This window comes from Sinohyriopsis cumingii, chromosome 14 (genome assembly GCF_028554795.1).
Source record: "Sinohyriopsis cumingii isolate HCF-2022 chromosome 14, ASM2855479v2, whole genome shotgun sequence".
NCBI lineage: Eukaryota > Metazoa > Mollusca > Bivalvia > Unionida > Unionidae > Sinohyriopsis > Sinohyriopsis cumingii.
Genome location: NC_142974.1, coordinates 42,159,381 through 42,186,415, shown reverse-complemented (window position 1 = coordinate 42,186,415; position 27,035 = coordinate 42,159,381). Strand labels below are relative to the sequence as shown.

The following is a 27,035-nucleotide window of genomic DNA, read 5'->3' as shown; positions in this document are numbered from 1 at the left end:
TGTAATGGCATATATCCCTCTACTTGGGAATTGGCATCACTTTGCAATGATTTATGACCCAATATTGGGTACTGACATAGCCTTGTAATGGCATACATCCCACTACTTGGGAATTGGCATCACTTTGCAATGATTTATGACCCAATATTGGGTACTGACATAACCTTGTAATGGCATACATCCCTCTACTTGGGAATTGGCATCACTTTGCAATGATTTATAACCCAATATTGGGTACTGACATAACCTTGTAATGGCATACATCCCTCTACTTGGGAATTGGCATCACTTTGCAATGATTTATGACCCAATATTGGATACTGACATAACCTTGTAATGGCATACATCCCACTACTTGGGAATTGGCATCACTTTGCAATGATTTATAACCCAATATTGGGTACTGACATAACCTTGTAATGGCATACATCCCACTACTTGGGAATTGGCATCACTTTGCAATGATTCATGACCCAATATTGGGTACTGACAACCTTGTAATGGCATATATCCCTCTACTTGGGAATTGGCATCACTTTGCAATGATTTATGACCCAATATTGGGTACTGACATAACCTTGTAATGGCATACATCCCACTACTTGGGAATTGGCATCACTTTGCAATGATTTATGACCCAATATTGGGTAATGACATAACCTTGTAATGGTATACATCCCACTACTTGGGAATTGGCATCACTTTGCAATGATTTATGACCCAATATTGGATACTGACAACTTTGTAATGGCATACATCCCACTACTTGGGAACTGGCATCACTTGGCACTGGTGTATGTCCTGGTACTTGAGTATTGGCCTTACCCTGTAATAGTGTATGTCCTGATACAATGGTATTGTACTGGCATGAACTTGTACTGGTGTATGTCCTGGTACATAGGTATTGTATTGGCATCACCATGTAATGGTGTATGTCCTGGTACCTGAGTATTGGCATGACCTTGCAATGGTGTATGTCCTGGTTCTTGGGTATTGGCCTTGCCCTGTATTGGTGTATGTCCTGGTACAAGAGTACTGTAATAGCATCATCTTGTAATGGTGCATGTCCTGGTACTTGGGTATTGGCCTTGCCCTGTATTGGTGTATGTCCTGGTACAAGGGTACTGTAATGGCATCACCTTGTAACGGTGTACATGTACTTGGGTATTGGCATCATGTTAGCATGTCATATAGAACTAATGTTCTGGTTCAAAAGCCATTTTTATTCTTTAACTGTAGATGAATTATTTTACTGAAGCATTTTTTCTTTCAGTCACACTGACCTTGCCTCTGACACTCAAATTATTATGCAGAAATTTTGTTTTCTTTCTCTAATAGTGACCTTGACCATTTATCTCTTGACCCATAAATTGACAGGGTTCTTTCTTTCTCCAAGTGCAAGCCATCCACAATGCATGGTAACAACTCAAGTTGTTGTGTGGAAAGCAAACTGCAAACATACAAATATCATAACATAACAAGCAAAATACATTTTGTGCTTGATTTTTATTTATGATATTCCAGTCCATTGTAAGGAAGAATAACACAATTTGCCATCACTCTCCTTGGAACACAATAGTGCTGTCTTTTTCACATTGGACCCAAGTCGTCCCAAGGCAATGACATCTAATGCTGAAATCTTTTTATCATGGGGAAGACATACAGCTATGAAGAAAGAATGGTATCTAGAAGGATCACCTGAAAGAAAAGTATAAAAATTTATAAAAAGATTATAATAAATGCTTCTCTTATTATCCTATATATCTGCTCCTCTGGCAATGAATCAACAGCATATTCCCTACTGAATTAAGAGTACTCATACTCCCTGATGTAATGGCCCTTATTTAGGGATATATGTTCAACTAACAGCTATGAAAGAAAATGCATACCAACAATATATTTCAAATCTATTTTGGATTGATTCATCTAACATGCTCAGTAGACTCAATCAACCAGACTTCTGGCATAGCTCATTGAAATCTCTACCAAACAATGGTATGGTAATAACTGAATTCTGCTTTCAAGACTACAATGAGGCATTTCCAATGGAAATATGATTCATTGTTTGATGAAATGGAGTGAAATAAAATGTGGCTGTCTTATGAAATGGTTGTCATGTTTCTCATTAATATGTAGTTTCACTGGCTGTGATTATGAAATGGATGTCATGTTTCTTGTCAACATGTACAGTTTCACTGGCTGTGATTATGAAATGGATGTCATGTTTCTCATCAATATGTATAGTTTCAATGGCTGTGATTATGAAATGGATGTCATGTTTCTCATCAATATGTAGTTTCACTGGCTGTGATTATGAAAAGATATCACATTTCTTGACAACATGTACAGTTTTACTGGCTGTGATTATGAAATGATATCACATTTCTTGTCAACATGTACAGTTTTACTGGTGTGATTATGAAATGATGTTATGTTTCTCATCAATATGTAGTTTCACTGGCTGTGATCATGAAATGATATCACATTTCTTGACAATATGTACAGTTTCACTGGCTGTTGACTGTGAAATGATGACATGTTTCCTCATCAACATACACAGTTTCACTGGCTGTGATTATGAAATGATATCACATTTCTTGACATGTAGTTTCACTGGCTGTGATTATGAAATGTCATGTTTCTCATCAGTGTGTACAGTTTCACTGGCTGTGATTATGAAAGATATCACATTTCTTGACAACATGTACAGTTTTACTGGCTGTGATTATGAAATGATATCACATTTCTTGTCAACATGTACAGTTTTACTGGCTGTGATTATGAAATGATGTTATGTTTCTCATCAATATGTAGTTTCACTGGCTGTGATCATGAAATGATATCACATTTCTTGACAATATGTACAGTTTCACTGGCTGTTGATTGTGAAATGATCACATGTTTCCTCATCAACATACACAGTTTCACTGGCTGTGATTATGAAATGATATCACATTTCTTGACATGTAGTTTCACTGGCTGTGATTATGAAATGATGTCATGTTTCTCATCAATGTGTACAGTTTCACTGGCTGTGATTATGAAAAGATACCACATTTCTTGTCAACATGTACAGTTTTACTGGCTGTGATTATGAAATGGATGTCATGTTTCTCATCAATATGTACAGTTTCACTGGCTGTGATTATGAAATGATATCACATTTCTTGTCAACATGTACAGTTTTACTGGCTGTGATTATGAAATGGATGTCATGTTTCTCATCAACGTGGACAGTTTCACTGGCTGTGATTATGAAATAGATGTCATGTTTCTCATCAACATGTACATTTTCAATGGCTGTGATTATAAAATGGATGTCATGTTTCACATCAACATACAGTTTCGCTGGCTGTGATTATGAATTGATTTCATGTTTCTCATCAACATGTACATTTTCAATGGCTGTGATTATGAAATGATATCACATTTCTTGTCAACATGTACAGTTTCATTGGCTTATTGAGATATACCTACAAGCACAGTGATATCATTTATTGCTTACAATGTAATTTTGATTGCAGAAAATATCTCAAGATAAATCTGGACCTAACTGATTACGCAAAATGTGTAGATAAATCTGGACTTGACAGATTGCACAGAATGTGTAGATAAAAAATCTGGACTTGAATGATTGCACTAAGTATGTCTAGATATATAGAATCTATGTTGGGGTTTGGGCCGAGACAAGGAAATCCCAGTCAAGGGTCTATATGTAGCTTGCCTAAGTGGGGAGACAATATAAACCCGCAACTGGGATTGCCTTGTCTCAGTCCAAACCCCAACATAGATTATTGTTCTCACCCAATATTCTCCATTAAAGTAAAAATAATTCTGCACTAGTGTTCATGTCCAATGTTTACATGTGGAGCATGAATATAAATATGCTAATGAGGGCTGTGGTGTGACCATTGCATCCGAAGTACACAGTTTATACGCGTGAGCAAAGAAAAATAACAACATAAAATGTCGCATAATAATGAGGTATTATCGCATTTAACATATGGATGTTTTATGAAATTGACAATAAATAATTAATATTTATTACAAGAAACTGTTTTATTTTCATCAGTTCAGTGCTCCGGTGGCCTAGTGGTTAGAGCGTCCACCTCGGATGTGGGAGGTCATGGGTTCGATCCCTGGCCAAGGCATACCAAAGACTTACAAAAACGGCTCAGCATTAAGAGGTTAGTGTTGGGACTGGTCGGCATGGTGTCAGGATAATGTGACTGAGTGGGACATCATACTACATGTCTGCGGCATGATGCCCCAGTGCTAGACATCACTATAAACTGTCACACTGCAGACATCGTAGCGATATGACTGAAAAATTGTTAAAGCTACATTAAAAATCCAAACCACACACACACATTTTCATCAGTTCCAATTCTGAAAAGTTATATTGTAAATAATAAAATGATATTGGCTCCTCAGCTCTACTGTAGTTATACTTAGTACAAGCTGTAACGAACAGTAACATCTTTCTTTAGATTATTCATGGGTGATTAGAGATCAATGTCACCATCATATATAACTATTCTTTTCTTTGGAGGAGGTGAAACTGTGTGTGACATACTTGTGTTGTCCTTAATAACTGATTGTAAAATTACCCCCGTGTATAACAGACCCTCCACAAGCGGACTCTAGCGGATAACCATGTGCTAAACTTTCAAGTTCATGGATTCTTTGAACATTTATTTTTCTGTCCTGAAAATATGGCAAGGGCTATCATGAAATTTGCTTATGGATTAATGTGTTGATGGATAAATGATTCCTTTTGGCTGGTAAGTGCATTATTTGTCATTAAATATTATAGGTATATTTTTTATTCAACTGGGGCACAGTGGAGATGCTTAAAAAAATTAGAAAAAAGCATGTTTTATACAACACTTTTCTGGCACGGATCAGTGTTTTATGTTATATTGTTCAGTTCACACAGCATTGAGAATTTTATTCTATCTGTAGCACAGTCATTTTCAGGTCAGCATCATTAAATGTAGCTAACAGTATATAATTTGTTTCACACAAAGTATTTAAAACTAGTTAGGTAGCTTTAGCTACATTTAATGATGCTGATTTAAAAATGTACTGAGCTAGGACTGCATATAGGATATAATTGACCATGCTGTGTGGAACAAACAAGCATAATACCAAAAAGCTCGACATCATATGTGTTTGCCTTTATCTCTCTTGAAATATTTTTGTATGGTATGTTCTCAAAGATGGATTTAACTTAAGTTACTATGTTTTTGTTATATATTTGTTACTGTTGTTGTTGTTTGATTTTAGTGCAACTACGTCAGGCACATCAGAAGACAACAAGGGTTTCTGTTTTTTTAAAGTAGTTCTGAGCGTGTAGATACCTTGACTGAGACGACTGGCCTGAGATGACTAGAGTGAGACAAGAAAAGTAAGGTTAGCAAAACAATTAGATTTCTCTGTTGCATGGGTGAGAAAAATCTGGAATTAATAGATTGCATAAATATGTCTAGATAAATCTGGAATTAATAGATTGCATAAATATGCATAGATAAATCTGGACTTGATAGATTATTGTATAAATACGTCTGGATAAATCTGGACTTGATATATTATTGTATAAATATGTCTAGATAAATCTGGACTTGATAGACTACTGCATAAATATGTCTAGATAAATCTGGACTTGATAGATTGTTGTATAAATATGCCTAGAAAAATCTGGACTTGACAGACAACTGCATAAATATGTCTAGATAAATCTGGACTTGATAGATTACTGCATAAATATACCTAGATAAATCTGGACTTGATAGATTATTGTATATGTCTAGATAAATCTGGACTTGATAGGCTACTGCATAAATATGTCTAGATAAATCTGGACATGAAAGATTACTGCATAAATATGCCTAGATAAATCTGGACTTGATAGATTATTGTATAAATATGTCTAGATAAATCTGGACTTGATAGACTACTGCATAAATATGTCTAGATAAATCTGGACATGAAAGATTACTGCATAAATATGCCTAGATAAATCTGGACTTGATAGATTATTGTATAAATATGTCTAGATAAATCTGGACTTGATAGACTACTGCATAAATATGTCTAGATAAATCTGGACTTGATAGACTACTGCATAAATATACCTAGATAAATCTGGACTTGATAGATTATTGTATATGTCTAGATAAATCTGGACTTGATAGGCTACTGCATAAATATGTCTAGATAAATCTGGACATGAAAGATTACTGCATAAATATGCTTTAATAAATCTGGACTTGATAGATTATTGTATAAATATGTCTCAATAAATCTGGACTTGATAGATTACTGCAGAAAGTATGTCTAAATAAATTTTGACTTGATAAATTACTGCATAAATATGTCTGGACAAATCTGGACTTGACTGCATAAATATGTCTGGATAAACCTGGACTTGATAGATGATTACTGTTTGTATGGTGCCTCTATTTTCCAAGAAGTGTAGTCATACCTGACAGTGAATGTATGGTGCTGCTATTTCTCAGAAAGTGTAGTCATATCTGACAGTGAATGTATGGTGTTGCTATTTCTCATTAAGTGTAGTGTCGTATCTGACAGTAAATGTATGGTGTTGCTATTTCTCAGAAAATGTAGTCATATCTGACAGAATATGTACGGGAAGCAATAGAACTCAGCATATTTTTAGATGTAACATTTTTTATGGCAAACAGCAAGAAGAAGCTATCAAAACCAGAATTTACTTACAGAGATAACTGACAATATTACATTACATATTTAAACTTGATAAATAAAAAGAACACGTCTTTCTATCTTTGTCTGCAGTCTTAACCTCTTTTAATCCAATTTCCAATTAAAATGTAGTTAAATCTACATGATGAGATTGGTGGCCATGAAGTAAACTGATTACCTGGATAGACAAGGAAGTCTCCACCAAATTTGCTGCCAGAAGTCATAAAATATCCTTTTCCCCACAGATCCTTAAAAACGGAGTACCTCAGCTTCTCCTGGTCTGTGGAAGGATAACTCCAAACTAGTGGACTGGACTGTGCTGTAACCATGTAAGGACTTTCTGAAAGAAAACAGAGTTATGATATGACACATTCTACTTAAAAACTTCTTTCATCCTTCAAATACATTCCCCAATCACATTAACGTTAAAATAATAGGTAATAAGATGAGGGAATGCTAAGCATTCTACCTCTATTCCAGGTATCCTTCTAGGGAATTATGGCTGGACTCCCCATGTGAACAATAACCCATTCTCGTAATTAATAAGAAACACCACCTGGGGTCACCTGTTCTATGACTGCTACATATATGGTTAAGGAGATAATTATTGAAATCTTCCTCAAAGTTTCACTGGCAAATCCAGCTAAGCTGATAGGCTGTAATAATTGTTATAATTGGGTCCGATGATCATCTGGGCTACCACCATCAGACCAACCCAAATTCAAGGTTTGCCTCTGCAAAACTAAATCAGAGATAAATGCTCATGCAGATTATTATGTATGCCAACCAAGAACTACTTTCTCACCCATGCGACAGCGAAATCTAGCTGTTTTGCTAACCTTACTTTTCTTATTTCAGTCTAGTCATCTCAGTCAAGGTGTCCAAGCACTCAGAACTACTTTAAAAAAAGAAACCCTTGTTGTCTTGTGCTGTGCCTGATGTAGTTGTTCTAAAATCAAACAACAACAACAGTAACAAATATATAACAAAAACATAGTAACTTAAGTTAATCCATCTTTGAGAACACACCATACAAAAACATTTCAAGAGAGACAAAGACAAACGCATATGATGTCAAGCTTTTTAGTATTATGCTAGCTCGTTCCACACAGCGTGGTCAATTTTATCCTATATGCAGTCCTAGCTCAATATATTTTCAGGTCAGCGTCATTAAATGTAGCTAAATCTACCTGACTAGTTTTAAATACTTAGTGTGAAACAAATTATATACTGTCAGCTACATTTAATGACGCTCACCTGGAAAAATGACTGCTACAGGCAGGATACAGGTAGGATAAAATTCTCAATGCTGTGTGAAATGAACTATGACAGAAAACACTGATCCATGCACATAGACTATAGACCTATACACGTCATAGTCTCCCAACTCTCTTAACAACTACAGAAAACTTAGGAACAGCCAGAAAAGTGTTATATAAAATATGCTTTTTTCAAATTTTGTTAAGCATCTCCACTGTGCCCCAGCTGAATCAAAAATATACCTAAGTAATGCACTTACCAGCCAGAAGGATACATTTATACGTCAACACATTAATCCATAAGCAAATTTCACTGTAGCACTTGCCATATTTCCAAGACAGAAAAATAAATTTTTAAAGAATCTGTGAACTTGAAAGCTTAGCACAAGTTTAGCATATGGTTATCCGCTAGAGTCCGTTTTTGGAGGGTCTTTATATACATGGGGGTAAATTTACAATCAATATTAACGACAACACAAGTATGTCACGAACAGTTTCACCTCCTCCAATGAAAAGGAGAGGTGTATATGATAGTGACACAGATCACTAATTACCCATGAATAACCCAAGCACGGACATTCATGCTACATGTAACTTTTCGTTATAATAATAGCCTATACATTACAACAGACGTGTGGGTCCAGTATCGTTTCATTATTTACAATACAATTTTCTAAATTTGAACTGATGGAAATGAAACATTTTTTTGTAATAAATTTTAACGATTTATTGTTAATTTCAAATAATATCATATATTAAATGTGATAATACCTCAATACTATGGAATGTTTTATGTTGTTATTTTTTGACCTCATGCATAAAAAATGTGTGCTTCGGATGACACAGTCATGCCACAGTCCTAAATAACTTATTTGTATTAATGCACCACATGTAAACATTGGCGCAAGGCTCGTGGGGAGACAAATAATGTAACCCTCTGACTGGGATTTCCTTGTCTCAGAACCCCAACATAGATTCTATATATATCATAGATCAAAATGTTACAGGCTATCATGAAGCTTGCAGAGATCACTCTTATAAGGCAAATCTGATCTTGTGAGACCTCAGAGTATGCTGAGCATATAACCCATTTGAGCCATGAAGCAAGGGCTTGAGAGGTGGTATACTGTTTCTCAGCTTTCACTGGAAAAAAGAGGCACTTGCACTTGCCATGACTTGTCTCTTCAGGTAGTGCTTGAACAGGATCTTGCATGGCCTTGACCTGCCTATGAATGAGAGAAAGTAAATGACAACTCTTTGATTGATGACAGACAGTAACCTATTTTTTGCCTGCAGAGTCTGGTTGTGTTAAGAGGAACCATCCAATCTGAACTGAAGATAGTTCAAGTCAATGGAAAGTGTATGTAGTTCACTCAACCTGCACGCTGTAGCAAAAGTTTTCAGAAAACATGTTTTGTATGATAATAACTTAGCAAAGAGTGGGCTAAAGGTTGGAATTTAATGGAATTCAGCCACGTTAAAACCAGAACAGATTCCATTTTGGAATTAGAGTGGATTGATTAAAAGATCCAATAAATCTTTAATATGCCTGATATCATGTCTACCATAATGTCAAAATGTGTTTGTTATCACAGAGCAGTAACCTTTGATAGTAACTGGGTATGAAGATAATCAGAGAGACAATGTTATTGATATGGCACCAATCACTGAAAACACTATTTTATCCTGTAATCCTGAGGGGGAGGGGCTTTCTTGCTTTCAAAATTCTCTCCATAATTGAAGGTTTAGCTTGTTTGTCTTGCAAGGCTGTACAGACATAGGCCATGCATTAAGAGGTCAGTGGTATGGGCAGGGATGGATCACACATGACCATGGTTGTTTGAGAAGGTTCAGGTTGGCTGTAATCTTCCTGGGCTGGTCTATCACTAGATCAAGTAGATCGGTAAACCAGGATTTGTCCCATCTGAGAGGGGCATCAGGTTCATCTGTCATTTCTGACCCCATAACTGCTGGATTATTTTTGGTACCACAACCCCTCCTAACTGATTGACAGCATCCACTGTCGAAGCTTCTGGGTCTGCAACAAGTGAGAAAAATGTGGGCAACTTGTGATTCCACCTTGTCACAAAAAGCCCATTTATCTGTCAATGATCCAAATAAAGACTGACTGATGGATAAACTAGTCCATGTCAAAGACTTCACCTTTCCTAGATAGAGTGTCAACCAAGATAATGAGTCTGCCAGGAATGTGTCTGATTTGTAGGTTGATATGTATGGAGATTGTCACACCAACATAGAAACTGCCAAATCAGAACACAAAGGTAGGGTGATTTGGTGCCCCACTGTTGAAGAGGTAGGTCAACACCACCGAGTTGTCAGGTACAATGAGGGCCAGAACTGATGTAATGATATTGGTATTGATCACAGCCTTCAATTCTAAAAGGTTAATGTGTAGAGGCCTCTTCCCTGGCTCCCACTTGCCACTGATGTATTGATATTGGTTTTGATCAAAGCCTTCAATTCTAAAAGGTTAATGTGTAGAGGCCTCTTCCCTGGCTCCCACTTGCCACTGATGTATTGATATTGGTTTTGATCACAGCCTTCAATTCTAAAAGGGTAATGTGTAGAGGCTTCTTCCCTGGCTCCCACTTGCCACTGATGTATTGATATTGGTTTTGATCACAGCATTCAATTCTAAAAGGTTAATGTGTAGAGGCCTCTTCCCTGGCTCCCACTTGCCACTGATGTATTGATATTGGTTTTGATCACAGACTTCAGTTCTAAAAGGTTAATGTGTAGAGGCCTCTTCACTGGCTCCCACTTGCCACTGATGTATTGATACTGGTTTTGATCACAGCCTTCATTTCTGAAAGGTTAATGTGTAGAGTCCTCTTCCCTGGCTCCCACTTGCCACTGATGTATTGATATTGGTTTTGATCACAGCCTTCAATTCTAAAAGGTTAATGTGTAGAGTCCTCTTCCCTGGCTCCCACTTGCCACTGATGTATTGATATTGGTTTTGATCACAGCCTTCAATTCTAAAAGGTTAATGTGTAGAGGCCTCTTCCCTGGCTCCCACTTGCCACTGATGTATTGATATTGGTTTTGATCACAGCCTTCAATTCTAAAAGGTTAATGTGTAGAGGCCTCTTCCCTGGCTCCCACTTGCCACTGATGTATTGATATTGGTTTTGATCACAGCCTTCAATTCTAAAAGGTTAATGTGTAGAGGCCTCTTCCCTGGCTCCCACTTGCCACTGATGTATTGATATTGGTTTTGATCACAGCCTTCAATTCTAAAAGGTTAATGTGTAGAGGCCTCTTCCCTGGCTCCCACTTGCCACTGATGTATTGATATTGGTTTTGATCACAGCCTTCAATTCTAAAAGGTTAATGTGTAGAGGCCTCTTCCCTGGCTCCCACTTGCCACTGATGTATTAATATTGGTTTTGATCACAGCCTTCAATTCTAAAAGGTTAATGTGTAGAGGCCTCTTCCCTGGCTCCCACTTGCCACTGATGTATTTATATTGGTTTTGATCACAGCCTTCATTTCTAAAAGGTTAATGTGTAGAGGCCTCTTCCCTGGCTCCCACTTGCCACTGATGTATTGATATTGGTTTTGATCACAGCCTTCAATTCTAAAAGGTTAATGTGTAGAGGCCTCTTCCCTGGCTCCCACTTGCCACTGATGTATTGATATTGGTTTTGATCACATCCTTCAATTCTAAAAGGTTAATGTGTAGAGGCCTCTTCCCTGGCTCCCACTTGCCACTGATGTATTGATATTGGTTTTGATCACAGCCTTCAATTCTAAAAGGTTAATGTGTAGAGGCCTCTTCCCTGGCTCCCACTTGCCACTGATGTATTGATATTGGTTTTGATCACAGCCTTCAATTCTAAAAGGTTAATGTGTAGAGGCCTCTTCCCTGGCTCCCACTTGCCACTGATGTATTGATATTGGTTTTGATCACAGCCTTCAATTCTAAAAGGTTAATGTGTAGAGGCCTCTTCCCTGGCTCCCACTTGCCACTGATGTATTGATATTGGTTTTGATCACAGCCTTCAATTCTAAAAGGTTAATGTGTAGAGGCCTCTTCCCTGGCTCCCACTTGCCACTGATGTATTGATATTGGTTTTGATCACAGCCTTCATTTCTAAAAGGTTAATGTGTAGAGGCCTCTTCCCTGGCTCCCACTTGCCACTGATGTATTGATATTGGTTTTGATCACAGCCTTCAATTCTAAAAGGTTAATGTGTAGAGGCCTCTTCCCTGGCTCCCACTTGCCACTGATGTATTGATATTGGTTTTGATCACAGCCTTCAATTCTAAAAGGTTAATGTGTAGAGGCCTCTTCCCTGGCTCCCACTTGCCACTGATGTATTGATATTGGTTTTGATCACAGCCTTCAATTCTAAAAGGTTAATGTGTAGAGGCCTCTTCCCTGGCTCCCACTTGCCACTGATGTATTGATATTGGTTTTGATCACAGCCTTCAATTCTAAAAGGTTAATGTGTAGAGGCCTCTTCCCTGGCTCCCACTTGCCACTGATGTATTGATATTGGTTTTGATCACAGCCTTCAATTCTAAAAGGTTAATGTGTAGAGGCCTCTTCCCTGGCTCCCACTTGCCACTGATGTATTGATATTGGTTTTGATCACAGCCTTCAATTCTAAAAGGTTAATGTGTAGAGGCCTCTTCCCTGGCTCCCACTTGCCACTGATGTATTGATAATGGTTTTGATCACAGCCTTCAATTCTAGAAGGTTAATGTGTAGAGGCCTCTTCCCTGGCTCCCACTTGCCACTGATGTATTGATATTGGTTTTGATTACAGCCTTCAATTCTAAAAGGTTAATGTGTAGAGGCCTCTTCCCTGGCTCCCACTTGCCACTGATGTATTGATATTGGTTTTGATCACAGCCTTCAATTCTAAAAGGTTAATGTGTAGAGGCCTCTTCCCTGGCTCCCACTTGCCACTGATGTATTGATATTGGTTTTGATCACAGCATTCAATTCTAAAAGGTTAATGTGTAGAGGCCTCTTCCCTGGCTCCCACTTGCCACTGATGTATTGATACTGGTTTTGATCACAGCCTTCAATTCTAAAAGGTTAATGTGTAGAGGCCTCTTCCCTGGCTCCCACTTGCCACTGATGTATTGATAATGGTTTTGATCACAGCCTTCAATTCTAAAAGGTTAATGTGTAGAGGCCTCTTCCCTGGCTCCCACTTGCCACTGATGTATTGATATTGGTATTGATCACAGCCTTCAATTCTAAAAGGTTAATGTGTAGAGGCCTCTTCCCTGGCTCCCACTTGCCACTGATGCATTGATATTGGTTTTGATCACAGCCTTCAATTCTAAAAGGTTAATGTGTAGAGGCCTCTTCCCTGGCTCCCACTTGCCACTGATGTATTGATATTGGTTTTGATCACAGCCTTCAATTCCAAAAGGTTAATGTGTAGAGGCCTCTTCCCTGGCTCCCACTTGCCACTGATGGTAGTAAAGTCAGGCAACAGATGCGCACCCCAACCGTATGTACCGGCGTCGGTATATAACATTATTTCTGCTTGGGCTTCTTCAGCAGGATCCCCATGATCAACCAAGCCGGGACTTGAGAAGGTTGTTGTTGTTGTTGTTCTAGGGTTTAGCGCCATTTTTCAGCACAAGATTGGCTATACATGGCGGCCAGTATAACTGGTGGAGGAAGAACCCTGGAAAACCCAGGGAAGAACCACCGACCCACGAGAAGCTACTGGCAGGCTTTCCCACGTACCCACACTAGCCGAGCCTTGGACTCGAACCCATGTAGACAGAGGTGACTTGAAAAGGAGTGCCTTTGTGCCAGCAACATCATTTGTAAGAGGCACCTAAAGAGATGGCCAAGTAGAATTAAGTCAACTGCTGCACTGAATAATCTGAGGAGCTCTCACTGAAATCTAAGTCCTGTTGGAAATGGACTTGGCTCTGATTACATAAACACAAGGAAGCCGCACCAGATTGAGGTTGATGAAATACTTGATACCCAGATGGACAAAATTCCGGTATGGATGGAGTTCAGACTTTTTCCTGTTTGCTACAAAACCTAGATGATCAAAAAGTGAGAGATCATTCCTGCCTTGGAGTAAGGCAGAGCTTACTATGTGTTTCTGGGGGATGTTGTTCAGGTGTGTTACAATCATTGTACATGACATCAATTGAAACAGGTTGACAATGCAACCCATAACCATGGTAAAAGCCCAAGGGCTGATGTTGAGGCCAAAGAGAAGGACTCTGAACTGACAAACTGTCACAATAAGCAAAGTGGAGAAATTTCTGCAATGTAAAGTGGATAGTGATGTAAAAATATGTGTCAATCAGATAGAATATGACAGCTGCCAGATGGAGATACAAATGCTTTTGCCATCTCCATCTTGAATTTCAGAGGTAATGTGCAAAACATCAGTTGAGGCAATCAAGCTGATGAAGAGCCTCAACTTCCCAATTGCTTTAAGAGTAAGAAACAGCCCTGAATAAAAACCCAGAGACTGTGGTCTTTGCACACTATCCACCACCTGTGTCTGGATGAGTGACTGTTATCATCTGTTCTAGAAAGGCATCCTTCTCCCAATCTGACAGTATATCCATGAAGAGAGGAGAGGAGAAAAGGGGAGGAGGTTGGGTAAATGAAACCCAAAGCCAATCCAAAATGACCTTGATCACACAATCGCTCTGAGGGAACAGGGAGATCCAGTGAACCCAAAATTTCATGAGTCAGCTGCCCAAAGGTAGGCAGTCTACAGGTGGTCAGGAGGTTATGTCAATGTTTATGGTAAGGGTCTGGAAGGTTGAGAAATTTGGTTTCTTACCACCTCTGTATGATTGTCTCCTAGGTTGGTTAGACTGCTGTCTCCACGCATTTGGTTGGGATTATTATTGGTGCACATATGACTGAAATAAAACCCTTGTCTGGAGGCTGCTTAACAACACTTCACACTGGTGGTGGCTGAGTTTTTCCAAGTGCCTGAGTGGGTTGCGTGGCAAGTTGTAAGGGCAGTTCATGAGCTGCCTGCCTCTGATCTTCTTTTATTCTTTCCCCCAAAAGCAGTGATCGAAATGGGATCATCCAAAAAATAAAGGTATGGTGAGGTTTAAGCGATGTGGACCACAGACATGAATCACGTTGTATCAGGTCTAAGTTAGCAGATTCCATCATGGCATTTTGGCCATGGTATGGTGATAAGCTTTGTTAAGAACCCTAGTAATCCTGGCTATAGCCTCCCAAGTACCGCTATTATCAGATTTCTCCACAAGTTGAAAAACTGGTAATGAGGACGAATCTAAAATAGAGGACATTGCACTGCATTCTGAACTAGCTTGGGCATGGCATGGAACACATTTTTGTCCACTGTATAATATAGTGGAGTGGACATGTGAGAAACTGTTAAATTCTTATTGAGGACTGGGAGATCAGTACTGAAGGCATCTGTGTGAGTTTTACACCAGAGAGAGGAGAATGTCACCAGAACGTTTTGTAATTTATGCACTTGTATGACATTCCCACTGAAATGACACAAAAAAAAAGAAAAACAAACCATAAATTAGTAATGTGGTATATTACTATATCACTAAATCACCCTCATTACTAAGTGAAAATATTGCTGTCTTTAGATGCCTTATAGTTAGCTTTCAATTTACACATACATGCCTTTAGTTAACATTTCTATCAAAACAACACCAAATAAGAAAACCAAACATAAACTGGCAATGCAGCATATTATAAACTCACAGTCTCCATTACTAACGTAGTAAGCAAAAATAATCAAAGTCACTCTAACTCATAAATGACAATATGAGGTAAACAACAGTGTGGTGTAACATGGTCTTAAACAGACAAAGTCCATACAGGTGACAAAATCACTCACATTTGGCAGAAACTGTTAAAATAATGTCTACAACCTGCAGCAGAATGATTATTCCATAAAATAAATCCATAAGCAATGTTTGATTGTCCAATCTCAACACAAAAATGGCATGGATTGCCAGAGGTAAACTGTATGATGTTATATCAGTACAGCAGTCAAGCTTAAAGCTAATACCACCAGGTGGTGGAAAGGGGAGGTAATAACCATGAGTTATTGCACTTTGCCTACATGAGAGACTGGAAAAGAATTTGTTGTCTTTTACTAGCACTGGATTTGCAAGGTAGCATACTAATATTCCTAATCTAATGTGATTGGGGAATGTATTTTAAAAAGAAAAGTTAAAAAATCCAAGGCCTGGAAAACGAGAAGCATAATTGTTTGCAAATTAATGCTATCTGCAATATTCATTATTAAATCCAATACAATTTTTTTTTACAAGGAAACCATAATGATTAAGATAAAAGAAAGAACTGAAACTGAAACAGGTAGGGTTACCTGTGTGGGTTAGGGTTAGACTTACCTGTGTGCAGCTGTACTAAAGCATGATGTTCTGGTATAGGTGGTATTGTAATTTTGTCAACATTAAACTCTTCTTCATCTTCACTTTCTTCTTCATCTACATTCTCTCCAGCTTCAAGCCTTTCTTCAAGCACTTTCTGTCTTTTGGCTCTTTTTCCCTCAATAATTTTTGGTAAATTCTGAAGAATTTCTTTCTTCCTTTCTGCTCTGAATAATTCAATCTGTGGATAATATACATTCATTAAACTGTGAGAAACACATCTGAAACCAAGTTCAAGATTTTCAACAACAGACGAAAATTAAGCTGAGATCGCTCACTTGGAAGGTATCTACCTAAGAACCAAATGGATAACCATGAAATCTGGGTCAATAGGATACTTCTGTAGACATTTCTTCAATGTTGTTGCTTGAAAATGTCTTGAAACAATTATTTTAAGGTTTCTGTATTTTGTGTGACTTCATCCATATCTGATTATACCAGAATCCTTACCATCGAAGTTATCTTATTGAGATACCATTGTTTAAAGGTATTTCTATTTATTGTAATGGTGGCTACATTTTATGACAAATCAACATCATGCATCACTTGTATAATTCTAAAGGCCCCCAACCCAAGGACACTTTTCTATAAATTTGGGGTGAATTCTGCTGCCAGGGCATTGTAAAACATTTTCTATTTTTAGGAACAGCAGCCATATTTGATGGTGGAGAGGCATCATTTTTACAATCTTAAAACCCTTAATGCCTCTGTACTTTCTGGCCCAATTCTGTTAAATGAAGTACCACAATTTTAGCAATGGTGGATACACTTAACGGCCATCATTTACATAAATACAAAAACTTTTCATGTCACGATGCTTTCTGTAAAATTTGGTCCACTTATGTCAGCATTGTTTTTATAATAACCACAGCCATATTGTATGGCAGCTCAGCAAATGTTGTACAAAACTGAGAGTCATTCTTGCCATGAAAGGTAATTTTAAAATGTTCTATTTTTAGTAACAGTGGTCAAATTTTATGGTAAATCTTTATAATCTGTACAAAATTTGAAAGGCTTCAGTGACAAAATGCTTTCTGTCAAAATTAGCTAAATTTTGTTTAGTGGTTTCTGGGAAGTAATTTAAAGGACTTTCGACTTTCGTAACTGTGGCCATATCTGAAGGTAGATCCCTGTCATCTGTACAAAACTGAAAGCCCTAAATGCCAGGATGCTTTCTGTCACATTCTATTCGTTATTATCAAACTGTTTTTAACAATTTGTTTAAAGGCTGATCTATTTTTAGTATGGTGACCATATTTAATACAAACTGTCATCATTTTTCTATAAAAATTAAATACTTCTACATGAGAAATCTTTCTATCAAATATAGTCAAATTATAAGTTTTGTGAAGCTATTTTAAACTTTTATTTTTATATTTAGTAACATTAACTATATTTTATGGTGATTGGCAACATTTTTATAAAACTAAATGCCAGGCTGTTCTGTACCAAGTTAAAACTGGACCCAGGGCTTCTGATATGAAGTTAAAAATAGGAAATGGTGAAGAAGGATGTTGTATGCAGGGCCATACCATAAACCCACTTGGCCATATGGCTCAATGAGCAAGTGTTATTCTTTGAACTCCATCAATTTGTCAAAACTGATACAGCAAAAATATATGTTTCAAATATTGTGAGTGAGAAAAAAGATTTGACTTCTTATGATAAAATAGAATAGTACATCTTTTTTGTCTGCAGTTTAAAGAGTTTCTTATCGCCTTTGCTACTGTGCATTCAATTTTTGTGTGGCCATATGTTTTTGAGGATATGCAAAACATAACATAATAATCTGTATATATTAATTGATTTGGGCTGGAGTCCTACTGCTTCAACCAAATTTCTGGAGTCCTACTGCTTCAGCCAAATGTCTGGAGCCCTACTGCATCAACCAAAGGTCTGGACCCTATTGCTTCCACCAAAGGTCTGGACCCTACTGATCCACCAGATCTCTGGAGTTCTATTGCATCAACCAAATGGCTGGAGTCCAACTGCTTCAACCAAAGGTCTGTAGTTATACTGCTTCCACCAAAAAATTACCATTCATTGGGTTTTTAAATTCATACTATTTAGCAACTATGAATTCCAATGCAAAACAGAGAGTTCAAACTATCTCAACAGATCAATCGATAAAAGTGTGGTTTACCAAATATTCTTATTCCCAATGACAGATCCATAATCATTCCAAGTTAAGATCAATAATTTGCTCTCTAAGGGGATTCAGACCAAAGATATATTTGTAATTTTTCTCTAACAGGATTCAAATTAAAAATATATGACTAGTTTCAAATTAAATGTCCAAATTATTTTCTTTTTTTAAAGTGTAAAAAATGTTCATGGATAAGTTGGTTTTGACTTAACACCTCAAAGCTCATATAAAACCACACCTACAATAGTCTGCATTAATTATATGAGACACTGCTATATTATGATGTGTAAATACCTGTTGATAGTAGCTTGATTTCCTATGGGCTTTGAATTCCTCTATTTGCTTTTTATTAGGATCAAATAAGGTGTCTGCATTGGATACTAACTCAGCAACACCTGCATAAGAGACGAGAGACCATATTTCAATGATGAACAGCAACAAATTCATACGAGAAAAGACCATATTTCAACAATGAACAGCAACACCTGCTTAAGAAAAGACCATATTTCAACAATGAACAGCAACATCTGCATAAGAAAAGACCATATTTCAACAATGAACAGTAAGACCAGTATAAAAAGAGACCATATTTCAACAATGAATAGCAACACAGCATAAGAAAAAACCATATTTCAATGATTAACAGCAAGACCTGTATAAAAAAGGGACCATATTTCAACAATGAACAGCGACACTTGCATAAGAAAAGACCATATTTTAACAATGAACAGTAAGACCTGTATAAAAAAGAGACCATATTTCAACAATGAACAGCGACACTTGCATAAGAAAAGACCATATTTCAACAATGAACAGCAACACTTGCATAAGAAAAGACCATATTTCAACAATGAACAGCAACACTTGCATAAGAAAAGACCATATTTCAACAATGAACAGCAACACTTGCATAAGAAAAGACCATATTTTAACAATGAACAGCAACACTTGTATAAGAAAAGACCATATTTCAACAATGAACAGCAACACTTGTATAAGAAAAGACCATATTTCATAAGCAGTGTAAATGGTACATAATTTACCCAACCATTTCACTTTTCCTTGATCATGATGACCTTGACCCTTGGATTTTGATCCTATAAATTATTCGGCTTATTTCATGAAGGACAAATATCCTTTCATATGGTTATATACCGATCCAGTGGCATAGTAGTTAGAGCATCTGCCTTGGATGCAGAAGGTCGCAGGTTCGAAGCCCAACTGAGTCATACCAAAGACAAAAATGGTACTTACAGCTGCCTTGCTAGGCATTCAGCATTAAGAGGTTAGTGTTAGAACTGGTGCCTCAGTACTAGATATCGCTAGACACCACTTTTATGAGTCTTTAGTATGACTCGACTGGCATTTGAACCTGCTATCCCCAGCATCTGAGGCAGACACTCTAACCACTAGGCCATCGGAACAGTGTATATACATGGTGTTTTGTTAGTAATTAGTGTATATACATAGTGTTTTATTAGTAATTAGTGTATATACATATTGGTTTTCTTCATCTTTGAATGAGTGGGAAATCCATTACAGCAAAAGGCAATGTAAAAATTTGTTTATTAAAAACAATATCCAAAAAAGGACTATACAGAAGAAGAAAAAAAATTATTTCTTTTCATTTATAGATAAAACATTCTCATGAAACTTCATGAATAAAAACTACAAACTGACTACAGATTTAAATATAATTTTACTAAAAAGATGGAAGAAAGCAAAATTAAAAAATCATTACCCTTTGACTTTTATATTTTGTCATCCCTATTTATATGTGTTTGATCACAGTCAATCTGAATTTGCAGAAATAAAATATACTACAGATGCAAATATTAATAATACTGGGCCATTATAAATAATCGATGCCTGCACCTAAGCTTATAGTAACATTCCAATCTAACTCATATGACCTTTATTTCAGGGGCACAAACCATGAATGTACTTGCAGAAATAAACAAATTTTGACCTGCTTGGAAAATTGGTAGCTAGCACAGAATTTGGACCGTTTATAAACATCATCAAAAAAGGAAGTAGATATATTCAGATTTGAAAATCTTGTCAAAAAATTAAAATATGTGTTAAAATTCATGTTGACATGCCGTCATGACAGAAAAAAGATATGGGAAAATATTTTTAATTCTCTTTGGTAGATATAATGTCAGTTAGTGAAGCTTTCTAATAATGGGTTAAATTTTCTATTTTTAACAACTATTTACCCAAATAGTGCACAAAAAGGTTTAACTATCTCAACAACCAAGGCATACATAATCTATTTCATGACACTACTGTAACCAAGGCATTTGCTATAAATATATATGGATTAAGCACATCTCATCAAATCTTGGCAAGTGATTACAATTTTGGGACAAGTGAAAAGGCGGAGCTAGTGAATTTTCTGAAACCATTTATCCTAGACAAGTGGGCGAAAACAATATTTTACCAGCCCTGGGTCTATTTTAATACAACCAAGGCAGATATAGAGTGCACCATATCAAACCCACTGAATAATGGCAATGCTTTACTTGCCATTCCTCAACCAGTTTCACAAATTTAAAATGCATATGATCAGTACTCTTGTAAAATTCTGTTTGCATTTTCACATCTGCACTTCTGGATAAAAACCTTTCTCTAACAAGAGTGTTGTCTCCTCGGGAAGCAGCTGAAGTGGTAAGCCAAGATGAGCATTCTGACGAGGAGCACGAGGTAGGCAGCCGACCAGGCACCCAACACAATGAAATTCTTGTCTTAACACATCTGCATCTGCAAAATGAAGAAGCTTATGAAAGAAGTATGATAAAAAGTAGATGACATTCTTGAGGGTAAGGGGCATACATGGGGATAAATATTAATAATTCACTAGTCATTCAACAACATGGAAATAAATTTCTGCACTTCACAAGCACAATCTTTTTTAACAGCCATTTTTTTTCCAACAAGACTGACAGGCACTTCACTTAGAATACAGGAGGGGGTCTGATCTAAAATTAGCATCAAATTTCTTTAGACTGTCTTGATTCTGATACACTTAAGCACTTCTGAGATATATTGCTTTCATAGTGTCAAACATATATTTAATTTGTATTGTGTGCTTGACCTATGTCTGTAATTGAAGATAGAGGTTTGGCCTAAATGACTATTTTTGTGTTTGTCTTGTAGAGAGATCATGACCAAGCCTTGATTATGACCTTAAAAATGCTAGAAATGAATTTGTTTACAGTTTGGGGTAATTTTTCATTACGATGAAGGAGTTCTTTCAGAAAAGGTTATTGCATCATAGGTCAAGTGGGAATGTGTATAAGGATATTTACATCAAAATTAATCATTTCTCCTTTTAATATCAGTCTGAAATCATTGACTGTTGTGTTTAGATTTAATTTGAGGAGTCATTTATTGCAATTACCATGTGCTCATTCAGGGTTCTCAATAGATTTCCAAACTGAAGAGTTAGTTGATTATTGACCCCCAAGATCTCAGGAGTCAAAATGAAAATCTCGAGTCATTTCTTTTGGAGAGTCATGAGCAGTGATTCCTTGTTATTGGCAGAAACAAATGATGGTTATTGTCTCGTGCTGAATAATGCAAAATACCTGTAATTTGAAAGAAACATACAATCTCATTTTTGTCAAAGTGTTTCTCTTTCTAACGATATGTTACTGTGTGCATATTTTGTATATAAAACAGAGGGTTATTTTATACTTTATTATATTTTCAACTTTTCGACATATTCTAGTATCACCTGCTGAAATCATTTTATATGCAAAAAATATACCCATATAACTATGAAGGTTATGTATTATTCAAATATCAAGGATGTGCATCACAAAATCGTCAGTTCACTTTTCCATTCATCCTAAAAAAAAATTAAAAATTTCGGAGATTGCGTCTTCTTCTCCTCAGAGCTGACACTGTCTTTGTTTCTTTGGAGTCTCAGGGTTAGAAATATTTAGCACCACCATGTCGTTTCCAAGAAAGAGACAGAAAATAAAATATACTTTTTTGCACCATTGTGATTTTAAAGTTCATATGTATGCACTGAGTGTTATGTCCATTCAATTTTTTTCAGAATATTCCATTAACTAAAATGTTTGAGGTCTTAAATGTTTTGCCAATTTATGCAAATTAATCACCAATAAAACACAATCCCATGCCAAAAGCTAGGCTAGCTTAGCAGGAAACCATATATTCCCGTTGTGTCTAACTGATTATAATTTAAAGTGCAATCAAACAAATGCAAATATTTTATCAGAAATGAATCCAGTAAAGTCATAAATGATTCTAAACTTTTAAACATCCCGCTAAATCAAACAACTTGCCATAAAACAATTTAAGTTGGTCCACTTCCGTTGACAACCAGCTTCATGAGCCACCATAATGATATGGTCCAGTTCTGACCAGTTGATTATAATTTGATGTCCAAATGTAACAATACTGATATTTTTTATCAAAAGGCAGTCCATTCATGTCATAATTGTTTCCTCTTCCTCTATCAAAAACTTCAAACGTAATCTCAAAACAATCCAACCCAATTCAGTTGAATCTAAGCCTGATTTCAGTGAACTGTTAGCTATTCCCAGTTTGTGTATATCTTCCACTGGTGCAATATTATTGGCCGTCAAGGTTTAAACCAGTGGTTCCCAAACTTTTTCGGGCCACTGTCCCTTGGTTATCCACAGCACCCCTGTAACTTATCTCATAACAAGCATTATTCAACATCAGTGACCCCTCGGTAATTCCACTGCCCCCAATGATGGGAACCACTGATTTCAACTATTGTCAAGCAAATGTCAAATAGTGCCTGCTACTGTAAATTGTTACGGACAGCATACTCTTAGTAAGAAACTAAGCTGGAAGAAAATCAAGGGTAATCAAGATTGATGTTCCATCCCAAATCTACATGCATCAAAAAAATTTCATGCATCAAAAATGGGTCTTTTAAATTTCATGCATCAAAACCCGAGGGTACACATCTATTGAAAATCCTGTCATTGACTCGTTGGACTTGAACTATTTTCTGGATTATTAAGAATTTATGGAAAGTCATTCTGGAATATTCTGGACTACTGATACATTAGCACATTTATGACTATTGACACATCAGCACATTCAAGATTGGAATTCAATCTGAACACCACTGGAACTCATTCAGAACAATAAACTTTCAGACTTGTGATAGAACTGTTAGGATTATTTGGGATTTATTCACAATACTGTAAGTTCATTTTAAATTTTCACTTTGTCTTCTAGGGAAATAAATTTTTTCTTGAATTTTACTTGCATCTTAGCTAGCCAAGGTTCTAATATATTAACCTTATCTGCACCTAGGATTGATCAGATAGTTCTGTGCTTCAGGTCAATGAACTTCATAAACATTGTAATGCAATTGATTCACTCTAGATAGTGTTATAGACCAACAAGTTTCTGTCTACCTTATTTTTTTTACATTAGTGATGGTAGGCAGAGAACAACTTGTCACTCTAAACAGAGATGCAGTTACCACCGAGTCACAATGTCCTCGCATGTTCAGTAGCCCAGTGACTGTCTATTATTTCAGAAATTGATTTGCCCCAAAATAGGAAGTAAGTTGTTTTTTTTATGACTACTCAGTGACTAAGGGGAAGAAGAAAAAATATTGAAAATTAAGTTCTTTTCATGATATGCATCCTTGTTTCAGTTCAAAGGTTATTATGATAGGATTGTAGTTTTCTTTTGACCCTTCTCACTCCCTTGTTTGACATTTTTACATTATGTTGGTGGTGGTTATTGTTTTGGGGCAGTCAGTAAAACTGATACAGGAAGATCCTAGGAAAACCCCGGTAAGAAAAAAACGCCACCCTTGATCTGTGTGCGTTTTTTCTTAGGTCCATCAAAAAAAAAAAAAAAAAAAAAAACTATCTTACATTGCAGAACTAAAACTAGCATGGGGTGCGAAAGGTCAGAGGAAACTGCGACTAATCACTCAGTCTATCAACACTCCTGCAAAACAAAACACTGAGAAAGATAGATAATACTGACCATTGGCATTCCATATAAAACACTGACCATTACATAAATGCAATTTTACTTTACTTTCAACCATTTTTAAAACAGAAAACTGATAGTCCAGCATATAACGGGCGCTGCCATTGTTGTTTACTTTGTGAATGGATTATCGACGGAGAACGCCGTGGCGCTAAAATTTCGAATGATTCAGACTGGCGTCTTGAAAAGGTTTTGACTTAAGTACGCAATAGCAAAATGGAACGCAATGGAAATAACATTTTCCAAACAGATATTTTTATTTTCAAAAATGTATAATAACACTTTCTCATTACTGTTTGAACATAGTATGATTTCTGATGATAAATTTACATCTAAACATCAACTGAATGCTTACTTTAAATAATAGTGCAAGTTTTACTCAACAAATTTTTCATTTAAATGTGACCGATCTGTGCTCAATAAAGTTATCATACGCAATGGAGATTTCAGAAGTTGGTAACTTTTATTTAACTGTCTTTATCTTGAAAATAGACAAAAGTTTTATTGATTATATTTAAATTAAATGAAAACTTGCGATTATACTTGCATTATTAAAAATGTTTTGTAACCTAATTTTTCACGTGAATGATACCCGACTAACAGAACAGAATTCCGCATCCGCTAGTGGAATTTCAAACTTAGTCAATTATTAATCTATGGCATTTGCTGTTATTATTATTATTATTATTATTATTTCTGAAACTGTCTTAACCTATATGATCGACTTGCAAGCTCACTTTAAATAATGATATAATTTTAGTTTATTGCCGCGGGGGGGGGGGGGGGGGGGGGGCAAAAATGTAGTGGTCAGCTATTAAACTGTAGACCAAAACAAGTTTAGAGGTGAAATCCAGGGAGGAGAGGCGCCCATAGTGTATTGTCTTTCATATGACAGTGATCGGCAGGATGTGCAATGAAAATCTGCAAGCGCAGACTATCTTATCTTACGATACAGAGCCGAAGAATATTAATAAATACGTCTTAAAGTTAAGAAGTATAGTCTAAATATATTTATGTTGCGGTTGCTTGTGCAGAAAATTCTACCGACTGCTTTGAACCATAATTGATGACTATTTCGTGTGTTTCAACATAGTTGATGACTGTTTCGTGTGTTTTTACATGTACTTATGTTTCATTCAATTATTAGCGTCAGTTTTGAAAAATAATTATATTTTATATTTTGCAATACAAAAATATATATGCATATATTTACTTGATGATTCAACAGATCTTTCGATTTTTTTAAATGAAGAAATACAAATTTAAAAATAATTCTTTACCTAATATATTACCATCGTGTTCAAATTTTCCATTGCGTATTTCAGTCATACCAGCTTAAAAAGATTTATACTAAACACAAAGTGCGATGGGACAAAAAGAATCGATATAAAACGAGGACAAATTTTAAAATAAATGATAGGTTCAACCCATAAAAAAAAATAGAGATACAAAAGCATACCGATCAGATATTTCTATATTTGGACTGACAGAAAAGCAGGACCTGGTTATTACTATAAAAAAAATAAATAAATAAATAAATAAAAAAAAACATGAACAATCAAGAGAAAACAATATAAAGTGAGTTATAGTAGTTTCAATTATGTATGTGAATCATTGGCTGGAACTGAGAGAGAGAGAGAGAGGGAGAGAGACTATGGCCACGCCGACCTATAACCAACTGCGATTTTGGAAAAGACAAGAACGAACCAAGTGTTGCTGACATGCCGGCAATCTGAGTTCGATCAGTTACTTGATTATATGATGAAATTTGTTTTATCGATGTAACTGAACGGCAAATTGAATTTCGCATAAATTGTGTGACTCTGTTTCTAAGAAAAAATGAATTATTCAAATGTCATATTTTATATAAGGGGGCTCGTGTTGTTCTATTCTGTATCTCTGCTCAGATCTCTGTTATTCCATCCATTGATTTCATATTTTATTGTTTACTCGATTCTGGCAATAACTCGTGGTCGATCAGCTCCTAGATAACGATAACTAAAGCCCATAAGGAGTGAGCTCTGATATAAATGTTATACCCTAGGGATATTAAGATTTTGTCTGTTTGAAAAATATAGTTCAAACTAAAGTAGTAAATGGGGTCACATTAGGGACAATGGGACTTAGCATTAAAAAGACCCCTGGGTCACTTTAGGGACAATGGAAATTTAACATGGAGAGAAATCGTGGGTCACTTTAGGGACAATGGGAATTTAACATAGAGTTTGGGTCTGTCTAGGGACAAGGGAAATTAACATGGGAATAGAGTTTGGGTTTGTTTAGGGACAAGGGGGATTGAATATGGGATTTTTTTTTTTTAAAAAAAAGTTTTTTTAAATTTAAATTTAAATTTAAATTTAAAAAAAGGGTAGGCAATTGAAAGGCTATCTCTTTTCGAGAAATATGGCTGGCCCTGAAAAGGGCCTTTGGGTTTCTTCTTCTTCTTATTCTAACTCCTT

At 36.3% G+C, this 27,035-nt stretch overlaps 1 protein-coding gene across 2 annotated transcripts; it reads right to left on the bottom strand.

Moving 5' to 3' along the window:
- Positions 1 to 1,487: 1,487 nt before the first annotated feature.
- On the bottom strand, positions 1,488 to 24,716 carry LOC149783634 (tRNA-splicing endonuclease subunit Sen34-like). Of its 2 annotated transcripts, none has more exons than XM_089931881.1 (6): positions 24,571 to 24,716; positions 21,181 to 21,318; positions 18,850 to 18,950; positions 16,371 to 16,590; positions 6,905 to 7,066; positions 1,488 to 1,698 (listed from the first exon to the last, which is right to left on the bottom strand). In XM_089931881.1, exons 1-6 carry the CDS (start codon positions 24,662 to 24,664, stop codon positions 1,511 to 1,513), a joined length of 903 nt encoding a protein of 300 aa, XP_089788007.1. In that variant the 5' UTR covers positions 24,665 to 24,716; the 3' UTR covers positions 1,488 to 1,510. The 2 variants fall into 2 exon arrangements, with proteins under 2 accessions (XP_089788007.1, XP_089788008.1); XM_089931882.1 differs by having other exon boundaries at positions 24,625 to 24,711.
- Positions 24,717 to 27,035: the final 2,319 nt, after the last annotated feature.

Excerpts from the sequence above, each read along its gene's own strand:
- LOC149783634 (XM_089931881.1), bottom strand. The coding sequence starts at position 24,664 with ATGCTGGACTATCAGTTTTCTGTTTTAAAAATGGTTGAAAGTAAAGTA. Across the intron at positions 16,591-18,849 it reads AATCAAGCTACTATCAACAG|ATTGAATTATTCAGAGCAGA; the intron begins GTATTTACACAT and ends TATTATCCACAG. Across the intron at positions 7,067-16,370 it reads TTTAGTACAGCTGCACACAG|AAAGTCCTTACATGGTTACA; the intron begins GTAAGTCTAACC and ends GTTTTCTTTCAG.